This window comes from Phoenix dactylifera, chromosome 6 (genome assembly GCF_009389715.1).
Source record: "Phoenix dactylifera cultivar Barhee BC4 chromosome 6, palm_55x_up_171113_PBpolish2nd_filt_p, whole genome shotgun sequence".
Taxonomy (NCBI): domain Eukaryota; kingdom Viridiplantae; phylum Streptophyta; class Magnoliopsida; order Arecales; family Arecaceae; genus Phoenix; species Phoenix dactylifera.
Genome location: NC_052397.1, coordinates 324,645 through 340,310, shown reverse-complemented (window position 1 = coordinate 340,310; position 15,666 = coordinate 324,645). Strand labels below are relative to the sequence as shown.

The 15,666-nt window shown below is 38.7% G+C and overlaps 1 protein-coding gene across 1 annotated transcript; it reads right to left on the bottom strand.

Annotated features, from left to right (window-relative positions):
- Positions 1-203: 203 nt before the first annotated feature.
- LOC103703771 (myb-related protein Hv33-like) lies at positions 204-2,055 on the bottom strand. The gene is made up of 4 exons (XM_026803289.2): positions 1,808-2,055; positions 1,431-1,651; positions 1,212-1,341; positions 204-1,118 (listed from the first exon to the last, which is right to left on the bottom strand). Exons 2-4 carry the CDS (start codon positions 1,561-1,563, stop codon positions 431-433), a joined length of 951 nt encoding a protein of 316 aa, XP_026659090.1. The 5' UTR covers positions 1,564-1,651; positions 1,808-2,055; the 3' UTR covers positions 204-430.
- Between the last annotated feature and the right edge of the window lie 13,611 nt (positions 2,056-15,666).

The window sequence follows — 15,666 nt, the reverse complement described above, 5'->3', positions numbered from 1 at the left end:
AAAAGGACTGCAAGGGGAGGCCCATTATTATGAGAAATTGAAAGAATACCAGAGAAAAGGCAAGAAAGACGTTGCTGCATGCAACGAGCACCTCAATGAATTCAGAGGCTGAGATCTAAATTGAGAGCTCTGGAAATTTAAAATGATGATCATGTTAATTATATATCAATCCGCTTAACCTTCGACAACAAACGCATGCGACACATGAAAGGAGGAGATGATGCAATTTCAGCAAGCCCACTGCATACAAAATAACAATGCTTCGAAATCATACACACCTCTGTAAATACATTATTCGTGCTTTTTTGTTTTTTGTTTTTGTGACCTATAGACAAAGCGAAATGAGAAAAATTTTAAAAAGGTCCACCTGTAATTCTCCATACGCTCTTCCATCAACATCCATGACAGGTAGATGGAGGGGAAGGGGTTGTTAAGAACTAAGAAAATTCCCATTCAATTCACAAGCCAGTTCCCCTTGAGAGACATCGAACCATGCATCAGATAGATCTTGGGACCGCGATGTCGTCGGATAGCTGCTGAATTCTTCTGAACTATCCACATGTTGAAGTCCTTGACATGGATTCAGCCTCCTCTCATAAGTCTTGAACTCTGTCCGAATTGGAGATTCCAACTTAATCCCAGAAGAATACCAATTGAAGACCTCATTTCCTAGCACAGTGCTCGTCTGAGCTGGTATATTGCAGTTCCAGTTGCTGCCATTGTTCAAACTCTCTTGGATTCCACAGCTGTCTGAATTATCTAATGCTTCACCATAATCGCAATACACTGAGTTGGGTCCCGAAGTAAAACTGCAATCAAAATTCATCATGAATTCGTTCTGCTCTAGAGGTCTACAAGTTTGTCGGAATTGGCGGTAGAAGTTTGCGCCAGTCTCGACCCGATCGATAACTGCTTGGCATTCGAATGAGGCAAAGGGACCGAAGATGGGCTTCATGCTGGGTTTTTGCCTCTCTTCTTGTGCTCCTGTCTCTCTTAATGGCTTGTGGGTGATCGGGTCGATCCCCCTCTGCTTAAGCATCTTCTTTAGGCTCGAATTCCAGAAGTTCTTGATCTCATTATCGGTTCTCCCTGGCAATTGTGCTGCGATTTGAGACCACCTGCGGCAGAAGACCAGAAAAGATTGGAGACCTACTTGTGCTGTCAAATAGAAAGATATAGCTCCGAGGGAAAGTCTTCGGATTGATCGGTACCTGTTGCCTAGAACTTCATGCAGGCTCGTGATCAAATCCTCCTCCTGCTGCGTGAAGTTTCCTCTCTTAAGGTCCGGCCTCAGGTAATTTATCCACCTCAGTCTACAGCTCTTCCCACATCTTTCCAATCCTGAAAGAAGTAGAAGAGAGCACATTCTGTTTGAAAGCTTAGAAGAGAGAGCAGAGAGAATGCAATGAGGATACAAAATTAAAACATGCCTGCTTGTCTGGGCACAGAGCTCCAACAGCCAATGCCAAATCTAGCGATGTGGTTGTAAAGCTTCTCATCTTCTTCAGGTGACCACAGGCCTTTCCTTAGCTTCTGCTTGGTGCAGTGCGGATGCCGCCCCATTCTCCGGCCGGAAGGCCAAGAACTCTGTTGGTTATTGGTGATTTCAGATTTCGAGAGACCGAGGCAATTGGCGGACTTGACGATCAATCTAATTTTTAGGAAGGAATATTAGACAATATAGAAGAAATTCCTCTTGATTAAAATGATATCATGTTTAACACTCAAGCAAAGGAAGGAGGGGAGGAAGAAAGAAGAGGGTGTTGCCCACAGCAGGTGAGGCAATCGAGTGGGGTTTTAAGCTGACCTTGAAGTTCTTGCATTGAAATAGGTGGGGTGCGGAGGTATCTTAAACAATTGGAAAAGTGCTCGAGAAAATAATTTAGGAAAGAGTTTTGCAACGAAGCTTATTCAAGTGCTAGGAGGGATGGAGGAAAGATGCTATGCTTTTTGGGTTGGTAGGGGGGTGACTTTTAGTATATGACATCTGATTCTCGTTTCCCTGATAATTAGAACAAGGATACTTCCTAGTTCCTTCAACTACGCACTCATCAATATAAAACATATGCGAACATATCATCCAAACTTGCCATTCCAATTAATTCAAGTCATATTGTAGTCAATTTCTGCTTCGGTGCATGTGGATCATCTGTTTCGAGGGCACAAATGACAGCAACTATAAATACTTAGTAGAGTTCATCTCATAATTAATTGTATTAAGCAAAGCTGATGATACAAAAAAAAAATTGAATATCAAGCATTGAGGATGCTTATGTCGGTAATATTTGATTGTGGTTGGGAACAATTTCACCAACGATTACAATGTTGAAATCGACATAAATTTCAGCATCAAGTTCCAAAGTTTAAATGAATAAACTACCTAACGATGTTAATAAAAGCAGCTAATCTACCTTTGGTGAGTGCAAAGGTGGAGTTGGTGTTAAAGTGCTCCATGGGAGATGAGCAACACTACTAAAGCACTAATGGACCAATGATCATAATTGGAGATAGAGTGCGATTCTAATTATGAATACTATTGGTTCGGAGGAAACAAATCATGCAGCTCTAGAACCATTGATAGCGCCATTTTGTGTCGTATCACCGCATTTAATGTATCTGACATATCCTAACTATTCATGCGCAAAATCAAACAAATACCGAGGAGTGGATACATTTTATGATAGTACTCAAAGCGTATGTTTCCTTGGTCATTTCTAAGTCCCATATGTCCTACATCAACAGTAACATATCCATGCGTAGGCGCACGTATATTTCAAACCCCCCTTTTTAGAACTCAGTTTTACGATCCAAATGCGTCTTTAGAATAGGAATAGCTTTTCATCGAGAAAAGCAAATTTCCTTTTCGAAGATTAGTTGTAAGCCATTGTTTTCTAGATACAGCCGGCTCGCTAGAAAACCTTGCAATAAATGCAACATTACAGTCGCAAGGGGAAAAAAAAAAAACTCCTTGACCTCCCGAAAAACTCGTGGAATGCTTGCAAGCCGCCCGTTGTGGTGGCTAACAAACTAACATACGTATGGTTTGGCAAGAGTGAACAATTAAGTACGTACAGGTGTATGGAATCTAGGGATCGAATCCATCTCATCCCTACGCCCGTTTGTGGTGTCTTGACTATTATATCCATCCGATCAAGAGGGAACGTCCACGATTGGATTGGGACTGTGGCACTGAAATCCATACACTTTAGGGAGGGTCCAATGATGGGAAGGTTGACAGCTATGGATGCGATGTGAGGCGATCCACGTTGAGAGACAAACCACTCGACAAAGCCAATGGTGGGCCCCTGTAATCTCTCTCTCTCTTGCGGGTTCATCCCCCGCCGTCCTCTCGAAGAGTTCACAATCCATGCGAGGAGTATATGTTATGCATGTATTTTGTCTGTATAAGATGATTGCGACTTAGATGGTTGAATAACAACCACCAAATTGATCCCACTAGATTACGGATATATGATGTGAAGCGACATAAATTTCATATTAAAAAAAAGCTGGACAAAATTTTTTTATTAAAATTATTTGGTTCTAAATATACGTGATCTTTATATGTTCTACCTATTTAAATCATGACGTCCGCTTAGTTAAGAGTGTGCATCCATTCATAAATGCTATAATCCAACTGCAAACTCCATGATCGGTTTATGATTCGTCTAAATGAGACTATGCTGTAGTTTTCTACTGCCTGTATGGCTCACAAACAGTTTGCGATGAAGAAAATATGTGCATCTCCAAAAGAGTAACAAAAAAGAGCAGGATACTAATTAGCAAGTCGATTGCTTGGTACTTAAACCTTTTTATAAGCTAACACGAGGTGTCCCTCTCTTGTGCGAGTTATCATGAGGTTATCCCTTCACCTAAGTCATGTAAAGAACTAAAGAAACCTCATGGAGTGGTTATAGATCGTAGTAATTGATGGTACCAAAATTTGTCCTCAAGTGCTTGTCCGGTGCATAAAACTGGAGTTCCTTTTTTTTTCGGTAAAGTGACTGTAGTTCCGTTTTTGATCCCAACTACACTTTCTCTCTACTTTTTTGTTTTGGTTAACTTCTAGTAATGAACGACTCTTGTTTCCGTAAAGCCCTCCTTTCCTAATAAGTTAACTACGTTATTAAATCTGACACACGTGGAAATGGATATATCCATTGATGATGACCGTTTTAATTTGTAGCACAATATTCATATAGAAATAGATATTGATGGATTATTCTTTTAGCTGGCATGCAAACATTATATTGTGATCACAAAATCCAGTCAGGTGCTTATTTACTTTTTTTTTTAAAAAAAAATACAACGACAACTCACACCATATATGTATGAGTGCACCTGTAAGAGTCAAAAACTAAAAGTCGAAGAAGGAGTGGGGGAAGCAGCCTCCATGCACTTCCAACGGTGCTTATTTACTTTTTCATTAAGGTCAAGCCAACAACTCTCATGTAACTTTCACTGGTTTCATCTCTTGGTCCACATGAATAACCAAAATATTGTGCTAATTCCTCAGTTCTTCCGAGTCTTTCTCGAATTCTGTAGTATTTGTAGAAGATAACAAGGTATGATAGAATCTACTGTTAAAATTTTTGACAGTATAGCATTTAGGTCCATGCGAATCCGTTGCAAACCCAAACAGGATCCCTTTTGGTAGGAACGCCATCATTTCATTTTATTCTTGAAAGCCATGTCCACGTCGTTGGTAGTTCTTGGGCAAAAGAACTATCGTAGAATTCTGCATGGAGATAAATGAGTGAATGAGTAGACAAACGTCCTTCTCCCTTCGAGAAAGTGGTGCACTTCTCACGGTCCCCATTCCCCCACAAGAAAACTTCCATGTCAAGAGATCATGATCCAAGAGTGAACAGATAAAAGATATGGAGCCTCATGACTTTTCTCACTCATATGTTCCAAACAATAAGGTCTCTCTCGGCTTCGCTGGAAATGTCCCTTGTCGCCATGTAAAGAAGAAACTTTTTCTCCACTCGCTGCAGTGGTCCATTTCAATTCACCACCCCCTGTCGTTTTAACTTCCACTAGAAAGAAAGAAAGGTTTGTCCCCACATTTTGCATGCCTGAGCTGCATACGGTCCAAGCTAGTCCCTCTCTTGGCGTGCCTCCATGCACAGAGGCTAATTGTTGGAGCTAGGCCAAAAGACGCCTTGGAGGATGCCCTGAGAGGAAGAAGCTAGAATTTTGAAATAATGCATTTTAGCTGAAAAGTTCTCAAGAGGGTGCGACGGTTTTGTGATCTAGATCTTGCGAGAATCCGCCCAATTGGGCCCATCCTACATTGAAGTCGGCAATACCCACAGACTTCAAATGGAAAAATTTAAAAAATTTTGGGATCGAAACAGATCTAGACATTTAGATCAAGTCTATAATCTCACTAGATATAGACGTTTCCTCTAATAGTCGATCTGGACCACTCAGACCGGAACTGTGATCAGAATTAGACTGAGACTTAGACTGAGATTCTCTCTTTCTCTCTCTAGGCAGAACCAGAGATCTTAGTTCAAAGCCCTGACTCCCTTTTGTTCAGATTCAAGTTAACCCGTGGGTGGAGGCCCTAAACCACCGGCCATTACTTCAGCTACAGCTACATCTTTTTGAAATTTAGCTATTATTGATTTTCACCTGACCAGTTGAATTCTTCTTGCTCGAACCGACCTGGGCAGTCAAGCACTGCCATCTGACCGACCTAATTTAGGGACATAAAACCATTTTCTAATAGTGTTTTAATTTTTGATTTTGCTTGATCTATGAGATGATGATGAAATTAATGATATTTTAATGATATTAAAACATGTGTATCTGACCTGTCTAACCGAAGTAGGATTTTTGAAACAAGAAGAGGTAAGTAACCCAATACTTGAAAATGTGTTTTCTAAATTTTTAATAAAATAATAATTAGTTGATTAAATTTGAGTATAATATCTATTTTATACTTCGTTAAACACTCGGGCGTGTTAATGTTATAATAGTAATTATTTTAAAATATGTTATGTGCTATGTTATAAAATTTGAAATATATGACTAAAAAAATTATGAAAAATTTATTTTATATGTATGTATTCTCAGCACGGCTATAATCTGGCCCTGTCAATAGACATTATTTGTTAGTCTTGTTGACTTGTAATCTGAGAAAGTAGTTTCAACATCACACCACCGATGATTAAAATAGTAGTATTTAGACATCATACCATCGGTGGTTAAGAATAGTTGTGTTTGGCATTTTGTAATACATGCTGACCCATGCTACTGGGTTTCTAGTATCAATTTATGAAAATAATAATAATTTTTTTTTGAAAAAAGAGAGATATGTATTATTCAAGAATTGAATTATTTTTTAATAAATATCTTGCTTTTAACTAATTATTTGGCATGCTTAAATCCCACGTTGGGATGTTATATTGTTTATTGGCCTAGTGTAGCTCATTATTATATTTTCTCTATTTTTCAGATCTAGATTCATAATTGCTCGGAACTTGGAGAGTGTGCTATATCTTCTTAAAATACTTTTAGTTCTTAGAATTTTAGTCAGACTTAGACTAGTTAGAATATTTTATTTGATTTAAATAAATAATGTTGTTGACTTGTGTCAGTATAGAACTATTGTAAGAATTATTTGAATAAGTTCTTGATTAAATAATTTTTTTAAAAAAATATTATTACTATGATATAATTTATAGTCTTGTATATTTGTATGATCTACCATACGGGTATGCAGTGTCTGTTATACTCTGGGTTAGAGACTTAGAGTCACCATAGGTTTTACCATTTTGATCCCACTAGAGGCCCATTTTGATCGACTTTGCAAATCAACACGTGCTTGCCTCGGAGCATGGGGCTCGCGGACCTGATCAGATCGTGCCGCCGCGGTTGGATGCAATCAATTTTTGGTCCGGACTTTATGCATGCCATCGATTGATGCTACTTTCTAGGCTCCGGGACATTTGATCATGAGATGATTAAGTGGTTCCATGGTTAAATCCTATTATGAAATTTGGGCATAAACCTTAATACACGTACTTCTGTGATTTTCTCTACTCATTAATAAATAAAGGATAGCATTTTGGTAACTCTTATTTCTATCAAAAGAAAAGGGGCATAAACCATATATCTTATTATGTTCGGGTTTATTTGCACTTGTTAATGCCGCATTGCCGTACCTTAGGGTTTGCTTAGTTTGGTTTACATGCATGGAGTTTAAATGCGCACAGCCGGACAAATGGCAGCAAAGATCATGATATTTTTTTTTTTTTGTAGGATTCTCTTGTGATTTTATTTATTTATTTTCTACCCATATGGTTATCTAATTTCAAACTCAAATAAGTAAAATACTCTCTCAAAACAAAGTCAGAATAAAAAACTCCTGCATCATCGTTTAAATTTTTTTGACATGCATATAGCATATTAGACCATTAAGCTTGTGACAAATTGCATATTTTAGACTTGCAAATCCTTTCACGTCCATGTCCATGCCAGCCTTAATCATGATATCATTGCTAGTTTCTCAACTTATAAAATGATTGATCTGCCCGACTTTTTTATGCTAGAAGATAGTTACGGAACAAGAACTATTTTCCTAAATCAAAACTTAGCGTTGCAAACTTAAGAATTTATTTCATCTTCTCCTATCACTCCCCCCCCCCCCCCCCTCCCTTTAGAGAGCTCTGATGGCTTTTTTTTTTGTTTTAGATTTTTATAATAACACCAATGATAACCATCCTAGGAAGATGAAAGGAAGATGCAATATTTCTTCTAGTCATCGACAATTTTAGATCAAATAGACATTATTGTATTAAAGCTGCATTCGGAATGATGATCGGTACAAATGCTAAAGCTTTATTTAATCTGACCCCGGAAACTCATATCCAATTCAATATATAATTTTTAAGCACAAATGTGTAAATTAAATATTGAAGAATATCTATATCTATACATATAATGATAATTTTAGAGATTAATATGTGAAAAGATCATGTGAATTAGCACTGATAGGGAAAAAATGGATTGTTCAGCCCACAACTAAAAGGCCGCCCAGTAAGCATCAACGACAATCAGCTGATTCTTCACTTTGGCCTAGGGTCAGCTCGTTCTTGGGACTCCGCCAAAAGCTCCACCAACTTCGAATATTCGCCGACTCTCCCGACCAAGCTTGTCCTCGGCGGCTTTTTCGACTCCACTGGCGTGGTCGCCCTCGGCGTGGTGCCACATTGGTGTTGAGGTTTTTTCGTTATGTAAGTTGGATTCCCTGGTATTACTCTTCAAACTAATAAATATGGTGTCACAAAATTTTTCCTTCGTTAAAAAAAGGCTGTAAATCACCTGCTACCTATGATCGGCTTGCTATGCGCGGAGCCCGACTCGCACGACAACCCCACAATGTCTCACAACCCCTGATTGCCACGTGGCAGGTGTATTGAGCAGTGATTGGTTGCGGGTAATCGGTATCTGTATTCTCGGCCGAATGGCCAAAGTAAACGAGAACGGTGAGTTTGGGTCCATCTAACGAGGCACAGCCCATGTCGCCAGCGAGAATGAAGGCCGATCTCGTTTTTTTTGGTGAAAAAAGCCCGTCTCTCTTTGGTGCGATCGAGAAGAGTGCAGAAGATTTTAGGGCAAATATGCGGCCGATTCGGCAAGAAATCAGAGCAACCTGTTTAGAGAGAGAGAGAGAGAGAGAGAGAGTAAGGTTCTTTTTAGGCCCTTAGATCTCCACCGATGTCTCATTGTGTTTGGATTTGAATCCAGTCACATTCTGCTCATTGAATTCCTCCACTCTGCTCCAGAACTATTTCCCCCCTTTTCTCTCCGTGCAGGACAGGTGATTGTTTGTTTTATTTATTCGAAATTGAGTTGAAGTCCGTATTGCTTGGTAGAATTGGAAAAATCGAATGATCTCTCTCTGTTTTTTTTTATGGCTATGATGGACCTTGCACAATTTCATTTGTCCTCTTCTTTACTTCCGGCTCTCAGATCAGTAGGTTTTGTGTGTGTGTGTGGCGCGCGCGTGATTAGAGATGCAGGCTGAGATTGAAGGCGTCGTTCTCTTTTATACCTGTTTAAGTTACCACCAGTTCAATAATCTTTGCAAAACAATCTAGTCGTTTGGTTATAAATTGATATGATTTCGTCAGGGTGCTTTCTTCGTCATCTGAGAAGCTTAATGTAGTAAAGATCGTGGATTGAAAGATAATGTTCATGCAGTGTTTTTGATTTATACTTTGGATTCATCTAATTTCGTTGGCACTGTAGAGAATTTACAGCTCTTTACAAATTTCTGCTCTTTTTCTTTCCACCACTGCATAGATTTCCTCAGCTGGCCGAACCAAAGGGCAGTGAGTTGTTTCTACTGCTCCTACCGAGCATGATATACAACTCGGACATTTTAACAATACTAGCAATCTGGACGCATGTAATGCCTGTTAAAACATAAATTAATAAAATTCAAAAGCTTGGGGAATTAGATAGACAAAATACATGGATTAGAAGGAGTTTCGTTTTTCCTTGTTTGTTTTGAAAATCTAAAACAGAGTCCAATGGATTGCGGGTATGGATGAGATAGGTACAGATTTTTTTCTTCAAATAAATAGATTCCAATTAGTTTCCGAATATCATGTAGACAAGAGATAGAGAGCAAAAGGTAAAAAAATCAAAAAAAAAAAACAATCAAATGTAGTTGATCATGCTAATTCAATTTCCTAGGATGGATTGCGCTCCTCTTGAGAGGGGAGGATATCTACTCCTCTTAGGTCCAAAACCAATAATCAATTATTTGAATTGAAGATCCACATGGTTGATCACGATCTATATCACTGAAAATGCTTAGAAACTAAAATTACCTGTTTAGCAGTCTCTAACCTATGGACTGCTCTTAGTACGAGGACCTAAAATTTGTTTCCATAGTGAGAGCTATATGTACTTACAAATTAAATAATTTTTACCACTTGAGTTCGAAAATCCGACAAATATTGAACTTCCCTCCAAGTATGTCACTTCATTTAGTCAGCCTCAATTTAATGGATGCATTATCGACTTAAACTTTGATGTGAATTGCTGCTATGCCACTTCAGACAGCTTGTGGTGCGATTCTGGATTTGATTACTAACCATGAAGGAGAAAAAGACCTTTCAAAACACAGAATGCCTATTTGTGCAGGAAATTTACAGTTGATAAAATAATATTCTCTTGGCGTGAGCTATGCTCCATTGTTTATCCTAAGGATATTGCAGCAGTATGCTCCATTCTTTATATCCTAAGGATTTTGCAGAAGCAACATACTTACTGCATATGTTCTATCTTTCTTTTTAAATTCTAATTCACCCAATTGTCATTGTCTTTGCCTCTTTTCACTTTCCCATTATTAGACTTGCCTTTTACTTATTGCTATTCAATATAATGATTTCATTTATGTGCAGTTATCTTCGCATTCATCGAATACAAAACTGCTTATCACTCCTTCTATCTTCCTGTAGGTTAGTTCGCATAATTTTACCTTATGATTGTTATTGAATAATTACATTTACATATCTAGGTCTTGTTGATCATGGTTATGATGCCAAACCAGGAAACTGGGAACTTTCTTGTATATTATATTTTGAATAGTGCATGCAAACTTTTTTGACCTATTCATTTAAATTTCAACAATTTTTGTACGTAATTCAGAATTTTGGTCATATATAGTGCCTTGTACATAACTTAGTGTCCATTGAAGCGTAAGATGACACAAGATATGCTTTCTTCTTTTGTTGATGTAATTCCTCATTATAATATTCATCCATGATTTTTATGGGTAGCTCGAGTTGAGGTCATTTGATTAATTTCATGACCTAAACACCAATCTCTTTTACTATGGACCATTCAAGAGCTTAGAAGCATTTACGAGGAATGTGTTCCACTCAGAGGAGTGATAAAATGTATGTTTGTTTACAGTTCGATGTGGCATAGGGAACAAGATGCAAGTGTGGTTCAAGATAAGGTCAAGCAAAACTTCAGTTATTCTGGCTTCGACCTACAAAAAAAAAAAAAAAACGGAAGTTTCAATGCTGTGATCATTTTTTTTTTCTCAGTGTACATACAAACACATATATGTGTATATATACTACCTAAGTAAGACATGTTAGATAAGATTTCAGTTAAAGATAATCAAAAACAAGAATCAAGAAAAAGGTTATATTAATAGATGCTTATCAGTGGTAAAAAATGACCTAGGTAAAGACCAAAAGAGGAAGAAGAAGGAAATAAGAACTAGCGGAGATAAACGTTATATATTTAGAATGCCCATATTTATTAGCAGGCCAAATAGATACCTCAACTAGCAATATACGAATGCAATGTTAGCAGAGACACAAATGAAAATGAGCCATATATTAAGACTGTCAGCTAGGAGATAATCATGTTTGTTCAATTTTGTAATGATCTGTTGTACAAAGGAATGGAGACAAAGGCAACCATATCAAGTGGAATGATAGTAGGGTGGATGAACTCTGGAAGCGCTTCTGGGGTGCTGTGTGATTGTTGCATCTGAGACTAGAGGGATATATTTCTATGACAATAGTAAAGTCTGCAGTGTTGCGTAATTTAGAATGTTGGGTAATAAACAAAGCCCAAGCACTGAGAATAAGGCTGCTACTAGAAAATATATGAAGCTGGGTGCGGTAAAACAACAATAAGATTAGAAGTTTGTTCACTAAGGGAGGCAATTCATTTGCGTTAATTGTGGATTATGTGGTGGAAAAGTGTTAGATGGTATTGTTGTAGAAAAAAGTTTTGAGGAGGGATGTTCGAGATTGAGTTGGAAGTTGCATTGAAACATCAACAAAAACAAGGCAAAGACATAAGATGACAGAGAATGATATCTTGTAATGGTAATACTTTGTTATTTCTTTGTAAGATTACTCCATGGTACCAAATGCAACCACATAGGCTTTTGCATATCACTTTGCGATTAGAATCATATGCAGCTTCTTGTAGTTTGTGTTATTAGTGATGGAAAGTTTGGATTTATCATAGCCAGTAACACTCTTAATTTAATTTCAGTTTCAGCAGAGGCTCATGGGAATTGCCATGGATCTCATAGATTGAAGCCTTTGTTCTTTATAACATCAAGGCAGCGATCCCATCTCCTTCTTGTCCGTTCCACCAGTCGATTATGCTGTCTACATGATTCCTTTGCGACTTTTCACTCGCAGGTGGCATCATGCATCGTTTGCGACCAAAATGATTGGAGCTGAACGTATAGAATCTCCTCTTTTGATTATGTAATGGCATCCAGGTCCATATCTCAGAAATTAGAGTGCCATCGTATAGAAAAGAGGGGCAAAAAAGAAAAAGAAAATATTTTTTTTTTTAAAAAAAATCAGAATACTAAAAAATAGGACTAGAAATGGCCCCGGGGGCCTCCTTGTACGTGCCTTGGGGATGGGCTGGTGGCCTTTCTCATCTGGGTCATGTGGCACATATGGCATTCTAAATTACTTGGGTTCAATTCTAACCTAAAAAAAGGTTGCGAGGTCAGGCTTTGAGCTCGGGCCAACCAAGCCTCCAGCCCTCCTCATGGGGCTAAAAAGGATGTGTCGACTTAAAATCTGCATCTAAATATGATATTTTGCATGTGATGCAAGGGATGTCACATTCATTAGGACGGCGACGATGATGAGGTATGATTGCTAAAAGCTTTTTTATGTATAAAGAAAAGAATAATAATATTGTATGACGATCTTAATGCTATATGGCCTGGGTGGAGCTAAGCTGCCACCCTAGTAGCTTTATCCCAATAGCAGAGCATACTGGTTGGCGCCTTGGCGGGAAACTCCATTAGAATCCAAAATTCCAAACTCCTAATACCCGCTAAAGAAGGGGGGCGCAGCGGATAATGGATTTATGGAACAAAGCTGGATGGAATTTGGCATTACCCCTACAGAATCTTCTCCCTTGGGTCCATATGTTTATCTTTATCACGCCCTTTTTAAAGTTTCTACTTTCTTGTACATAGGATTCCCTAAAATGTCACTGTTCAATGAATGAAGTACACCGTACATCCTCTCTCTCTCTCTCTCTAACTCTTTTAGTGGCCGTTTCTTTGTAAAATATGGGAAGGGAACAGAGCTCGCATGATGAAAAGCTCCCCTAGCTGCTTAAATCATCCTCTCACCTTGCACAAAGCTTCATTGACTCCGAAGGAAACCCACCGTGCCACGAGGCAGCACCATCCGAATTCCTATTTTACTTGGTCGACTAATCTGCTCGTGTATTGAATTGCCCATTCATCCATCGTCCTGATCTGAGTTCAATAAACTGCTTGCTAATTGCAACGTCATGCAAAATACCAATCTGAGCTACGACTCTCTCTTATGTGACCATGCATGTAAACTAGCATTTTTTCTTCATATGCTGTCTTAAAATGTTGTTGTTGTTTGAAAAAACCAATTGATCCAAAAGGAGAAAATTATAAATAAGAAGAGAGTCCGGATCAAGCGAACTAGCAAACACAGGGGACCGGCAAAATCAGTGCATCCAATAAGATGGCTCAATCAATTCGATGATGAGGGGAATCACTGATCTAGGTCTCTCAAGACGGTGATGCGCATGCCACGCGGCGCCTCCCATGGACTTCAATCAATGGACCACAAAGGCTGTTGACGTATGAACGATTGTGCTGTCAATTTCATCTGAGCTGGATCTATGTTACTTCTTTTTTTTTTTTTTTGTGTGTGTGTGTGTGTGTGAGAGCGAGAGAGAGAAAAAACAAAAAGGGAAGGGAGTAGCCATCCATGTTTCTCACTTCAAAACCATCCCATCACCATGTTAGCTACAGGGACTTCTCAGGTTCCTTGGATACCAATTTGACAGTCACGTGCCTGAGATTGTGACTGAACAGAGATTTCAATGTGTCGTGAAGGAAGACAATGTTACAGCACCAAATTAGTGTCGCAGTCCTGGCGAAATGCACAGCTTCTCTGGGGTCTTCATGGACTAGTAGTCTACCTTCCCCTTCCAGTGGATTACATCATCGCAGTTACCCCACATACAATGGGCTCTCTGTTGCATCTTACCTCGCATAATAGTGGAATGAGATGTCGATCATTTCCCCTCCTAAATTACTCATAAATAGTGATACTTAGCTTCAGTGCTGTTGTTATGTTAAATATAAAGATAGTGCACCATTTTTTTTTTCTGAATTACTAATGTGCAGGTATAACCAAAACGGTGAAATATTCCTCTGTCAACCACATGCTCATCTAGGCCTAGAAATGCACCATACTGGTAGAAATATTTTTCCTTTGCTTTTGAAAGGTATCTATTGGTATCTAAAAGTGATATATTTCCCCCTCCTTTTTCTGTGAGTAACGCTTGCTACCAGAGTAAGAAACATTTTGACTCTTCCAGGCCTAGAACTAGTCAACTAGCATATGGTATTTACTATTTATGTTGCAATAGCTAAATTACATTAGCTTCAATAAGCTAGTCGATAATGAGATCACTATTTTATACATACTGGGACAAGGTTTCGAGTTTATCCATCTTATCTTTATTAGGTATATACTAGTACTCTTCCTTGTTGTCTGGTCAAAACAACAGCATTTTGATTGTGTAATGAAAGACATGACAAGGTGGAGTTACCTCAATCAGCTTCAGCATGTGACATTTTCAAATATATATGTCTTATCCTTCTTGACCAATTGATGATAGACAAAACCTTATTTGAATGCGAAAGCATTGTTTCCTCGAAAGTGTGAAAGCGCCATCTTTTATCTTGAAAACCTTTGTATACATTCTTTTCACCAACGAAGGTTGCAATCCAATTCTAGATGCGCTTTGCTCTGATTTTATCAATAAAGGATGCATCTCTTTACTACTGTATCAAGGAGGTAAGTTGGGGCCCTTTAAAGGGGAAGCAATCAAAGGCAGAGGGCACTTAACTGGGAGCCGTTTAAGTCAATTAGTTGGGGGCACCAACGCAGCAACTAAATTTTAAAAGATCTCTACATTCATGGCAGCTTTTGGCTACCTAGAAATAGGGGCTATAATATGATGTCATCCTAGAGAGAGAGAGAGAGAGAGAGAGCGCTCTTCCTTGGAGCTAGATGCCATTGAAATATGAGATAAAGCTGGAAAAACTCAAATTCAGAAATGATGATGCTTGTTCACAAACTCGCTACCACCACATATATGCAAAGTGATAAGAAAAATATGGCAGAGAAGCTTGGAATCGATCGTGATCTCTTCTTTCATAATAAACTCAAAGATGCAATTTCTTTGATGTGATTAAAGTCTCAAACTACAAGTGCAATTTATATACTACAACTTTGTACAGAAATTCTCTTCATTACAAGACTGAAGACTCTTCTCTTACTTCGCCCTCTCTACACGGCGAATGAACACCGATTCCAAGTCCGGTGGGCTGAAGAACTCTACTTCATTTGGATTAGACCTCAAAGAAGGCTTTGGCTTCTTTGGAGCCGGTGGGCAGGACAACCTCTCTGGAATCCTTGCTTCCTTCTGCCTGGGAGTCATTTCCAACCTATCTTCTTCTTCTTCTTGGGCATCAATTTGTGGCGGTTTGATCTTTATCGGCCTCAGAGGAGCTGGCAGTGGAATTCCGGCGATTGCCCATATCGTTCCTTCTTCGGCTACTTCGAGTTGGTGCTTCTCTTG